The sequence below is a fragment of the Myotis davidii genome, unplaced genomic scaffold (assembly GCF_000327345.1).
Source record: "Myotis davidii unplaced genomic scaffold, ASM32734v1 scaffold973, whole genome shotgun sequence".
NCBI lineage: Eukaryota > Metazoa > Chordata > Mammalia > Chiroptera > Vespertilionidae > Myotis > Myotis davidii.
This window is the reverse complement of record NW_006284945.1, coordinates 165,363-178,317: the sequence shown is the minus strand read 5'-3', so window position 1 is coordinate 178,317 and position 12,955 is coordinate 165,363. Positions and strand designations below refer to the sequence as shown.

Here is a 12,955-nt window from a genome sequence, read left to right as displayed (position 1 = left end):
CCTGGCTCCTTCCACTGGCTCACTGAGGCCTCCTGCTCACAGGCATTACAGGCAAGAACACGGGGAGTGGAGGCCCAAGAGCACTTCGTATCATAGTTGCCAAGCCAGGAACTAGACTAGGCCTCCTACCTCCAAATTCAGCTTTATAAATATGTATTTGGCTGAAAAAAAATTAGCGCTGAGTCTACACAATGCATGGTATCATGCTCTAGGGCAGTGGTTCTCAACCTTCTGGCCCTTTAAATACAGTTCCTCATGTTGTGACCCAACCATAAAATTATTTTCGTTGCTACTTCATAACTGTAATGTTGCTACTGTTATGAATCATAATGTAAATATCTGATATGCAGGATGGTCTTAGGCGACCCCTGTGAAAGGGTCATTCGACCGCCAAAGGAGTAGCGACCCACAGGTTGAGAACCGCTGCTCTAGGGGGAAAGGGAGTCTATACAATGTATGGTGTCATGCACTGGAGGGAGGGGAAGGAAGGGAGATCTAGAACTAAGGTGAGATCCCTGTCCTCAAAGCAGTGCCTCCCAAGGGGGAGAGAGGGGTGTATGATATACGGAGCAGCCATAGAGTGAAGGCGGCGGGGGCGGGGGGCGAGGAAATGCAATGGTGCAGACCACCAGCCAGCCCCGGGAGTCCAAAGCAGCACGCTGTCTTGGGCCTGCCGCAGCCTAATTCCGTGTAGTAGGGCACCCTGTGTCCGATAGGTCTGCCTGGGCGTCTGAGCAAGGACAGCAGAAGGTAGGCGCTGCTGTGAAAGCCCCATCTCAGGAGCTGAGAATTCGCTGTAACTGAGGCTTCCATCCAGGAGAGGGTGTGGGATTATTTTTAATCAAAGGCATGAAGCAAGTGGCTAATGTAATCAATTCCAACGTGACAGAGTTACAGTTTGTCACAGAATACTTTCTGTTGCTATAAAGTAATAATCCAATACTTCAGAAATTAGTTCGTTTCACAAACCATCTTTTGAGAGATATACAAGACCAACAGTCTCAAAAAATCTAGACAAGACAGGCAAGGACTGGTACAAAGTAAGGAATAACTGACTCTTTAAAGAAAGGCACTTAGTGTGTCTAACGTAAAACCTCAAAGTTAGAGCCCTGGCTGGGTAGCTCAGTTGGTTCAGTTAGTTAGAGCATCATCCCAATACACCAAGGTTATGGGTTTGATCCCTGGTCAGGGCACATACAAGAATCAACCACTGAATGCATAAATAAGTGGAACAACAAATCTCTCTCTCTCTCTCTCTCTCGCTCTCTCTCTCTCTCTCTCTCTCTATCTCTATCTCTCTTTCTAAATAAATAAATAACTCAAAGCCAGAGCCGCCGTATCTATTGGCACATTTTAGTGACATGGCAATATTTAGAGTGGCAGTTCTAATTTGATCTTCTCAGAATCGATACAGCTACTATACAAATGCAGCCAAGAACATAGCTGAAAATTTGTGGTGAGGTAAGCAGTTCCACTGGCCAGAGCTGCTCGGTAAGGAATCATACCTTTGTTCAGGAAAAAACTTCACAACTCCGGATGCATTTCAGCAAAAAGGAAAGAAAAAAAAAAAAGACTTCTGATAAGTTTTCCTTTTGAAGGAGTAGTCCTTATCAGTTTTTTGATTTTAGGTACACAGGGGTCAGAGGCCAAAGGCATTCTTAAAGCCTCCAGTCATCTTTCAGCTGAGCTGGTCTTTGAATCCTAAGTAAGAAAAGCCAGCGATCTGCCCCTGGCTTTCAATCCAGAGCTCTGAAGCACATCAGTGGGACATAAAACATATTACTAAGCCATAGCGCAGAGTAAGAAAAGTCATTTGATAATCACGGCTCACATAACCTTGAGTTTCTTGCTCCCAATTTTGTCTACACTATTATTTCCCAAGCATCTATTTTTCTCCTGGCATTCTGTCCAATGGGACGAAGCACTGCTTATTCAATATTCTTCCCACAGACAGACATCTGAGATCATGTTTGAATACCGGAATGCAGTGGTTACTGATGGACCACTGGGTTAAAAATTCAAGTCGTGCCTGGGAATCTTGTGTCTTGCAATAGAAAAGGGTTTGAAACATGTGACCCTCTGGGGGAAGATTACAGTTCATGGAAAAACATAATAATAACAACAGAGAGGTCCTAAATGCCAGACCTATACTAAATGCTTTACTTAGATTAACTCAATCCCACAGTAACTCTCACGTACTATTCTTGTTCCCATGTACAGCAAAGGAAATTAATGAATATAAAGATTAGATAACATGCCTGGTGTTATTTAAAGATTTTTTGAAATTGATTTTGAGAGAGAGAGTAAAGGAGAGGGAGAGAAAGAGAGACAAACATTGATGTGAGAGTGAAACATCAATTGGCTGCCTCCACAACCCAGGCACGTGGCCCAATGAAGAATCAAACTGGCAGCCCTTGGGTGCATGGGATGATGCCCAACCAACTGAGCCACACCGGCTCCCAATGTTAATTAAACATGAACTAGGAATTGAACCCGTGCAGTGTGATTCTAGAGCCCATGTCCTTAACCTCTACACTGGGATATAGCAGGATCTCAGACAAGCATCTCTTGAATATGTTGAGTTCTCCATAATACAAGACAGTTGACACCCGAGGGGTTGTAGTACCAGTGAGTGTGGTTGGAGTTTTGTTGGCAGATGGTGGTAGATATTCCACACGTGCCCAGAAATTGGGGCCTATTAGTTAAGTGGGTGTTAGGTTTTTGGACCCTAAAATGATGCGATCGAATTCGATGACTCAATAAAGTTCCCTTCAGCCCCAAAGTGTTACAACTCAGTGACCTGATGCAGCACAAACTATAACAGAACATAAAACGTTTCTCAGTGTTGAGGGTCATGGAGGATGACGTCCTACTTTTTAAGAAAATGGAACATCAGCAGTGTGATGCCTACACCTTCACCCCAATGTAGTGTCAATTTTCAAAAATAAAATGTACAGATATTGTTTCACCGTTTTTAACTTTTAACTTGACATGATTGGAAACACAAAATCCAAGGACCAACATCTTCCTTCCGACTTGGGGAAGATACTGATTTGCTGGAACAAAAGCGAGTGCTTTGTGGGACATCAACTCAATGGAAGACAGCCCCGAAAGAAAGTACAGCTATGCAGGCGGAGGGGAAAGCGGGTACCAGAGGGGGGAAATAGTGGATAGGAAACTGCCTCATTAAACACTAGTAGTAGCCCCATGCACTACCCGGGCGTGTGGGCAAGGACTGGAGTGGGGGCAGGAAAAGGGGGACGGCTGCCGTCTCGGAGCTGGGATCCTGCACCCCGTGTCACCGTCCTGTGCTGTGAGCCCCGTTTGCAGTGCAGAGGGGTGCAGCCGCCCCTCTCAGGGAGGCAGGGGTTCCCCTGGGAGGGGCTGGGGGCTGAAGGTGCGGGTGGACGGAAGGCCTCACCTGTGGTAGTGGGCGCCCCACAGCCCCAGCAGCAGCAGCAGGACCAGGACCACCACGCAGACGGCCACCACCGTGATGCTCCGCTGCCGCCCGCGGCCCGCGTGGCGCAGCTCCCACCATTTCAGGTCGCGGTGCTGACAGCGCTCCCCGACGTAGCCCACGACACAGCTGTGACAACACACACACACACACACAGAGCGGTCAGCCGGAGCCCGGGCAGAACCGCTTCTCTTCTTCAGGCCCGATATCCAGCCGCCTCTGCATTTCCAGGCCCAGCTTTTCGGACGCACATGGGAAATCCATGGGGGGCCAGCCTCCGCTCCACACGTCCATGCTGCGTGGACTTCCCCTTTCGTCCCTTTGCCCTGGGATCGATGGGGGGATTTCGCACACGGCCTCTCCCAGGCAGCGCAGGGCATTGATTAAAGATCAGTTACTCTTGGGCGGAAATCCTGAGGCGCTGCCTTTAAGACCAACACAAAGCAACTTTGCCCTAGGAGCCAAGCGAGTTTTCGAGCAAATGTTTGGCCGGATCGCAATGCAATCTACATTCGGAGGCGGGTGGCGTGGAAAGCCGAGTCCTTCGTTGGAGCCCAGGCCAGACAAGAATGTGAGCCAGCAAGCACAGCCCCGTCTGTGGAGGAAACATCTTCCTTTTCCATCACCACAGGCCCAGAAGGAGAGCTCTCAGGGGCGTTTGCCTACTGTCTTCAAAGGGGAGAAACTGAACGGAGGGGTTTAATCAAACATTCAACCCTTCCCTGCCAGTTCGCCAGTGAAACTTGCTAGAATTAACCACCAGCGACTGGCTCGCTGAACCTCCGGAGGGAAGTACGTGAAACAATGCTGCCATCTACTGGGATTGAGAGCTTCCACAAACTGTGTGGATCCTGGGAAGAATGGCAGTTCTATTTTTTTGTTTTGCTTTGTTTTATTATTCTTCACCAGGGTGGGGGGTGGGGGGCCGTAAACTTAAAAAATATCCTAGTAAATATTTTGTGATGCTCATTTGGTAGGAATGTCCTCCCCTTGAGCCTGGGCCCGCTATCTATCTATTCATGCAGCCGCCTTATTCCAAAAGGACCCCACGGAATGAAAACAGAGAGAACTGATACCAGACCCCATGGTAGAAAGGGGCCACGTGCAAGGAACATTAGACAAAGCCCCAGAATATCTTGATGCTGCCCTAGTTCTACCTGGAGGCGCTTTGGGAGTCACTTTCAGAGATGGGAGGGAAAGGATCTAGCATTTGTTAAGCGCCTTATGTGTTTGACACTGTGCTGGACACTGTTGCTAATTTTTGATGGCTTGTTCCCATTTTACAGATGAGGAAAGTGAGGCTCAAAATGGGGTTAAGTAATTTGGGCCAGGTCACTCAGCTAGTGACTGGTAGGTTCCATGCAAATGGTGGATTTCAAAGCCTATGTTCTTCCTACTATACAAGCCACATGCACGTCTGAAAGCTACTCTAGAACTGGCCAGGCAAGAGACAGCAGGACTATGAAGTGATTCCAGGCTGTCCTGGCATCTGTTTTCATTCTAGCTATCTTTGGTTATAGACATTAACTATCAAAGCCTAGCACACACTTTTAAACTGTTGGATATTAATGGGCCACACCTCGAGTTCTCTGAGATTTTTAAAAAATATATTTTTATTGATTTTTTTTACAGAGAGGAAGGGAGAGGGATAGAGAGTTAGAAACATCGATGAGAGAGAAACATCGATCAGCTGCCTCCTGCACACCCCCTACTGGGGATGTGCCCGCAACCAAGGAACATGCCCTTGACCGGAATCGAACCTGGGACCATTCAGTCCACAGGCTGTCACTCCATCCACTGAGCCAAACCAGTCAGGGCCTCTCAGAGATTTTAAGGTCTTCAAGGAATATACCAAGGATTATACATTTCACCATATGGAGGCCATGACGGGCTGCAATATCCGAGCCTCTATGAGTCTAATAGGACCCAGAGCAGTGAGTCAGCATTCCACAAGTTAGCCAGCGTGGGCTGCATACGGCTGATTCTTTGGGTTATTGAATTCTTCTCTTAAACCAAACAAAAGAGTCCCTGGCCAACTAAGTTTCCATTTCTATGGTCAAATAATTTCAAGAAATTCTAGACTAAGTAAAGGCCAACCAAGCTTCTTCACACGTTGTGCGGACGGATCTTGGTCTGAAAAGACTTTCCTGGAAGGGTGTGGGTTGGTTCAAAGCCTAACCAGAATAAGGGAGGACTATTTCTGAGCTCAGGAAGTTTGGAGTCTTCTGAGGATCTCCAGTCCCGGGATCCTTGGGAGAAACCCCTGGCATGGAGACTTCAGTCCTCACATCCCTGCACCCTGGGCAGCCGGGGTCCCTGTCGTCCATGCAAGGAAAGAGCGCCCTTTATAAACCTGCTCCCAGCGCTGGGAGCACTGTGTGGGATGCTGCCCATGAAGTGTATCTAATAAAAGTTGGACTGGAGCCCTAACCGGTTTGGCTCAGTGGCTAGAGCGTCAGCCAGCGGACTGAGGGTCCCAGGTTCGATTTCACTCAAGGGCATGTACCTTGGTTGCGGGCACATCCCCAGTAGGAGGTGTGCAGGAGGCAGCTGATCGATGTTTCTCTCTCATCAATGTTTCTAACTCTCTATCCCTCTCCCTTCCTCTCTGTAAAAAAAAATCAATAAAATATATTTTTTAAAAAGTTGGACTAGAGAGCTCCCAAGAGATGTGTCATTATGGAATTTAAAACCTACAAGGTGATGTCACTGGGCAGGAAGAGGGAAGGGTTGAATGTTTGATTAAACCACAGTTTAATTCAATGTAGAATTCAAAAACAAAGTTATGATCCAAATTAATGGGCACTCTTGCCATAGTTTCGATATTGACTTTGATGAAAGGCCCTCAAATATGAGTCTGATCTCCAGTTGGTCCTTTTGTAACAGCACATTTTAAAACATTATCAGAGGAATGTGATATTTTCATCAAGATTTAATGGTAGGAAAAAAAGCAATGTGTTAGAGTTTACAAGCCATTTAATTAATTGACACTACCAGGTCCAGATGAACATAACATATTAATTGCAATGCCTAACTCTTTCGTACAGTTCGTATTATCATAAAGTCTTTTATAAAAACAAAAAAAGGACCTAATAAACTAGAACATTTGTTTTCATAATTTCATTATTTGGGATGATAAGAAACCACGAACAAGTAAAACAACTTGATTTTATTGTCAAAATCAAGAATAACTAACACTAGATTTATCTTAGGTTAGAAAATTATAGCATGCAAATATGAATATGGAAACAGATTTTTATTAGAATTGAGTCATTTTTGCTAATATTCATGAGCATTCTTATTATTTTTGTCAGGCTGAAATGACTTATAATGCAAGGCATCCACTTTGTCACAGAATGAATATAACTTAATCCTTCTAATAATTTAGACTATGTTTCTGCTGATTACCACTGATAAATAATAAAAGCCTTGCCTGGCCAGTGTTGCTCAGTGGTTGAGCATTGACCTATGAACCAGGAGGTCATGGTTCAATTCCCAGTCAGGGCACATGCCCGGGGTTTCAGGTTCAATCCCCAGTAGGGGGCTTGCAGGAAGCAGCCTATCAATAATTCTCTCTCATTGATGTTTCTATCTCTCTCTCCCTCTCCCTTCCTCTCTGAAATCAATAAAAAAAATTGTAAATAATAAAAGCCTTTAAACTTATAGCATCTATTCATGAGAATCAGAATATTTTATCACTCCTTCCTCAGGCACAGAGAAAATTATCAATGAGTCAAAAGTCTAGCATTAGGAGGCCTACTTATTTTTCAGAATCCATGGATTCCCTCATATTGCCTTCAAAACATGGAAATAACAAAAAGTAAAATTGAGGTGGAACTAGACATTGTGAGTGTCGCTTTGTGAAAGGCCCCACGGGAAGGTGTTCTGGGTGAGTGCGCAGGAGGGCCGCAGGGTTACAGGGCTGCAGGTGACACTGCCCACTGGGAAACCATCCTGGGGACAGAGAGGCAAGCAGCCATTGTGACTCCATCCACCAGATGCCATGAAACAACAACAGTGCAAACATCAACTATTAGGAAATTAAGTAAAAAAATGCATATATTTCAGTTTTGAGAATGGAAGGCAAGAAGTCCAGTGTGACTATATACAACACTTGTGTAACTTCAAAAACACACCATGAACGCTCTCCATATATGTGGCCGAAAAGAAATCAACGCTGTAAGCCATTCTCTCACAAACCTAAGATTTTCAACCAAAAGGAGCAGTTTAATTCCCAGACTGTCCCAGTAGTAATATCAAGTTATTTAAGGAAAAGGGAAAATCACCCAATTCCTTAAATGTATATTTAGCACAGGCAGCTGTGGGGGTGGACAGGGTGATATGCAGGGAGAATGCAACACACACTCACAATGTATAGATGCAGATTTATCTATGATTCCCTGAGGAAAACCTAATTATAGAAAATGCTCCTCACTACAAAGGTTGTAAGTCAGCTGGAAGCTATGGGTTGCAGGGGCACCTCTCTGGGCCACCAGAAAGGCGGCTGCACTTACTTGCATGCGTAGCGGTCCACGGCTTCAATGTACATACACATGCCGCCGTGGAGGCAGTACCCGGCGTGGGACGGGGGGCATTCCGAGTAACCATTTCTCACAGAATGGCGCCCATCCTCCTTGCGGTGAGAGGGTGGAGTCGAGTCTAGAAGAATCAAAGATTCTACTTTTATTTTCTGAAGCTAGCAGCATCCTTCAGGTACAAGTACCCACTTCCCATTACGAAAGCCCTACATCCATCAGTGCCCGCGTTCGCTAACCAGCAGAAGCCCAAAGAGGATTTTTCACTTTGAGGAAGAAAAGACAAAAAGCAAAAATAGCGTTCAGTGTTTTGCACGAGCCCTTAGCGAGCCAGAGGCACCTCAGCAGCGAGAGTGGCCACGCTCCTTCCCCAGGAACCACACTGAGCACCTCAGCATCAAGCTCCATAGCCTTGAACTGTCTGTGAGCATCGGCGACTCGTCTCCCTTTATTCTGTGCACCTGTTAGCAAGGTGTGTTCTAAGGTAGCAGAAAAGCCTACACGCTCCTGAGGATGTCACTGGATATAATTAAGTGCGTTAGGTATGATTTGGTAAGTTGTTGTTATTGTTATTTTTTTCCAAATATATTTTATTGATTTTTTACAGAGAAGAAGGGAGAGGATAGAGAGTAAGAAACATCGATGAGAGAGAAACATCGATCAGCTGCCTCCTGCACACCCCCGACTGGGGATATGCCTACAACCGAGGTACATGCCCTTGACCGGAATTGAACCCCGGACCCCTCAGTCCGCAGGCCGACGCTCTATCCACTGAGCCAAACTGGTTAGGGCTATTATTATTATTATTATTATTATTATCATTATTGGTCTTGGAATGCTCAAAACTTTTTCTATATAAAATTAATGGTAGCAATTGCTCTTTCACTTTGCTTCACTTTAGCTTTTGAGTGTCAGGGGAAACCTGGATCAGTGTCAGGAACTAGTTTCTGTGAACAATTTGTGAAATGGTGCCTTTTAGTGCCAGTGGAACTACCAAAGCAACAACAGTTTCACTTTCCTAACGAGACTTTCTGCTGTTCGCCACGAAGAGGCCCATTCTTTCTTTAGGTGCAGTATTTTTTGACATAAAGCATATTGGAGGCAAATAAGAGAATGGTCAATCCTAAGACACCGAATGAATGCAGAGTCACTGATCTCATTATAAAAGCACATCTGCCATCCACAAACACACACATGTGAAATGACGACTAGCTCTAAGAGGGTCTCGCTGAACCACAATATCTATTTATGGCTTATGAACCACCCACCCATACACAGTCCATGACCCCTGCTGTCCTGGGAGTCTCAAAAATTTCTCCCACGCAATGATTTCTTCTAAAAACTATTTCACTTTCAGGGGAGAACCTCAGAGACAAGACTAGTCCCGTTGAGAGAAAAGAAATGCTACCACACATAGGAAATGCCAACGTGGTAAAGTCCTTTCCCCAAATGGTTCACTGCTCTTCAAAAGCAAGACATGAGGGTGTGCAGCTGACTCTGTAACTATTAGCAATCTTCCAATACCTTTAGGGAGAGCAAACTATTTGAGAAAATGGTTTGTTAGAAAAAACAGACACCCAAGCAAGCCAGGACTTTCCTTTCTTAGGATGCATTCTGCTTGCAGCGTGGAGCTGGATAAATAGCTGTCGGGGTAACTAGTAAAGGGGACACGTCTGATCCTGCCCCGGAGCTCCTAGGCCAGCCCCCTGCTGGGGTGTGATGGTGAGAAGAGGCTGGGTTATGGGGAGAGGGTTCAGGAAGCAGGAGTTGACTATTATGAACGTTTTTTTAAAAAAATGAGAAAAAAACAGCTGGAATTCTAATCAGATCAAGAAATACTAACTTTTTAAAGTGAAAATTTAAAATCCTTGAAAGTGACTCAAAATGCGAAAGGTCCAGACATCCTCCACAACCTGCCCAGCCCTGCGGTTCCCCCAGCAGCCCGAGGAACTGACACCACAAACCGGGGCATTCGCTGCAGTTAAAGAGAGCCACCTGTGTTGCCTCCTTCACTGAACTGTGAGTAATGAAGACGGATTTATCCCATATGCTATCAAAATTAAAAAACAGACCATTGCGCATTCTCAAGCCCAGCGTCAACCTAATCGGGAAAGCAAACCGGACAGCCTGGTGGAACCAAATGCTTTCTGGAATCTCAAATGCAAACACATTGGGGTACAGAATTTTCCCAATCGAGCTCCTCCCCTTGGATCTAGATAACCCACCAACCTACCGGGGCAACTCCGCTGGGGTTCAGACAGGCTGCTGGCACACAGGCAGGTGTAGTTTCCCTCTGTGTTTGTACAGGTGGAATTTTCCCCACAGGTGTGCACGCCCAGTTCGCACTCGTCAATATCTGCTGGGAAAGGGGGAGTAGGGATAATGGGGTGTGGAGGAGAAAAGCAGGTCAGACAATGAGAAAACCCAACATTTGAGAAGGAGAGTATCTTCGAGTTTGATCGTGCGGCACCATCTGAGAGCTCTGCACATCGTGAGATCCAAAATGTTTCATCATGAGCGTTGGCGAGAGAGATGAGCAGGGTCGCTGGGCTGCAAGCAGTTCAGGGGAACTTCTGCATAAGGCTGGAGTTTTCCTGCTGCTTGGAGGGAAAGGGAACTTCCCAACACAGGTAGCTCAGTGGGAAAGCTGGGAATTGGTAAGTGAACCCTAGACAAGCATTTAGAAGGTGAGCTCACACCAAAGAAAACATTGCTGCCTTTTTAACATAAACGTAAACTAAGTCATCACTTTCTGTCCCAGCTACCCACCTTCTCCTTTCTCAGTTACCACCCTATCACACAGGTCCCTCCTCTCTATAAGAGCCTGACTACATCCCCTGGATCCTGCCCTCTCTGCTCCACCCCAAAGCACCAGTGCCAGGCTAATCTTCCCGAACCACATCTCCCATCCCTGCACCACATGATTCCAGTGCTGCCCGTGCCCCTGCTGCCCAGAGCTGCACTGCCCAATATGGTAGCCATTGCCATAGGGGAGTGCTGGGCACCCGGACCACAGCCAGTCCATGTGCATGTAAAACACATGCCAGGTTCTGAAGACTTAATACCCAAATGAAAAAGAACGTAAAATTACCTTAATAATTTTCGTATTGATTACATATTAAAATGTTAATATAATTGCTTCTCAGCCTTTTGGCTAAGGTCAAGTGTAGCATCTGTTCTTATCAGTTTAAAATGTTAATATTTTGGGTATGTTGGAATAAATAAAATATATTTTAAATTAATCTCACCTGTTTATTTTTACTTTTCCTAATGTGGCTACTAGAAAATTTTAAATTATATATGTGACTGACATTATATTTTTATTGACAGTGCTGGTCTAGAGAAATAAAACCCCAATGACTAACCCTCAAATTCTCATCTTCCACAAATGTAACCCAAGGCACCGGTTATCAACTGAATTGTATCCCCCAAAATTCACATGTTGAATCCCTAACTCCCATGGTGACTATATTTGGAGAAAGGGCCTAAGGGAAGTAATTAAGGTTAAATGAGGTTGTAAGAATGGGACCCTGATCCAATAGGATTGGTGTCATTATAAGAGGAAGAGACATCAGCTCACTTTCTCTCTCTCTCTCTCTCTCTGTCTCTCTCTCTCTCTCTCCCTCGCTCCCCCAACCCCTGCATGAGCCACAGAGAAGTGTGTGTGTGTGTGTGTGTGTGTGTGTGTGTGTGTGTGTGTGTGTGCTGCAAGAAGGCAGCGTCTGTAAGCCGGGGAGAGTCCTCACCAAGAATGGAATGGGCTGGCACCTTGATCTGGGACATCTAGCCTCCAGAACTGTGAGAAAATAAATGTCTTGTTTAGGCCATCCAGTCTGCACAGCAGACAAGGACACTACCTTAACCAGCCTCAGTTTCTGCTTTCTTTCACATACAACCTATAGGCAGTGCTCAATGAGGCTACTTTCTACCCCTTCACGTTTCTGCCTAGTAAAAATTCACACCTGCAAAATAATCCTTCCTCTATGAAGTCTTCCCCCAAACCTGCAGCAGGTATTTCTCCCAGTTCTGAGCTTCCACTGCAGTTTTCACTTCTCTTATCATGCTTGCCTTTCTTCACCACTCATCACAGCTGTGTTTCTCTTAGATTATTCTCCTTGCAAGCAAGGACTGCCTTTATCACCTTGGTATTCCCTCCAGTACATAATGCTGTGCCGCTGTACTAATAGAGGCCCATTAAATATCTGTCCCATAGAATCACGATCCTGAATGGCTCAAATTGAGCCTTTTTATTTATATATATATATTGTATTGATTTTTTACAGAGAGGAAGGGAGAAGGATAGAGAGTTACGAAACATCCATGAGAGAGAAGCATCAATCAGCTGCCTCCTGCATAGCCCCTACTGGGGATGTGCCCACAACCAAGGTACATGCCCTTGACCAGAACTGAACCTGGGACCCTGCAGTCTGCAGGCCGTCGCTCTATCCACTGAGCCAAACCGGTTAGGGCTCAAATTGAGTCTTTTTAAAAACTGACTTCCTGTTACTATTTCTATGAGCTATCACCCTGAGATTGAAAGAGCTTTTGCAAGAAGCAAAGACAAAGATAGACTTTTGGCCAAGAAGCACAGCTACTCTTTACAATAAGAATAACAACTCTTGGGAAAATAAAACAAGATGGTGGCATAGCTAAACACCGGAGTTTGCTGCCTCGAACAACCACTTCAAAAATACAACTAAAAGACGGAACGGACATCATCCAGAACCACAGGAAGGCTGGCTGAGAGGAAATTCTACAACTAGAAGGAAAGAGAAAAGCATACCGAGACTCAGAGGAGGCGCAGTGCAGAAGTAAAATACTAAGGTACAGAAGCGCACACAGAGTGGGCTGGCGGCTGAGGGCACGGTTGTCATTTTCAATTGGGAGGGAGTCTCAGGCTCTGAGCTCCAGTTCCAGGTGAGTCTCTGGGGACCCAGACTCATATGGGAGAAGCGGCTGC

At 45.6% G+C, this 12,955-nt stretch overlaps 1 protein-coding gene across 1 annotated transcript in view; it reads right to left on the bottom strand.

Moving 5' to 3' along the window:
* The window catches only part of EGF (epidermal growth factor), an 85,002-nt gene that overhangs the window by 7,197 nt on the left and 64,850 nt on the right, over nt 1–12,955 (bottom strand). Inside the window, exons 18-20 of the mRNA XM_006755233.2 lie at nt 10,229–10,351; nt 7,975–8,119; nt 3,422–3,589 (exon numbers count right to left, since the gene is read on the bottom strand). Coding sequence (XP_006755296.1) covers nt 3,422–3,589; nt 7,975–8,119; nt 10,229–10,351 — 436 coding nt within the window. The remainder of the gene's footprint in view (nt 1–3,421; nt 3,590–7,974; nt 8,120–10,228; nt 10,352–12,955) is intronic.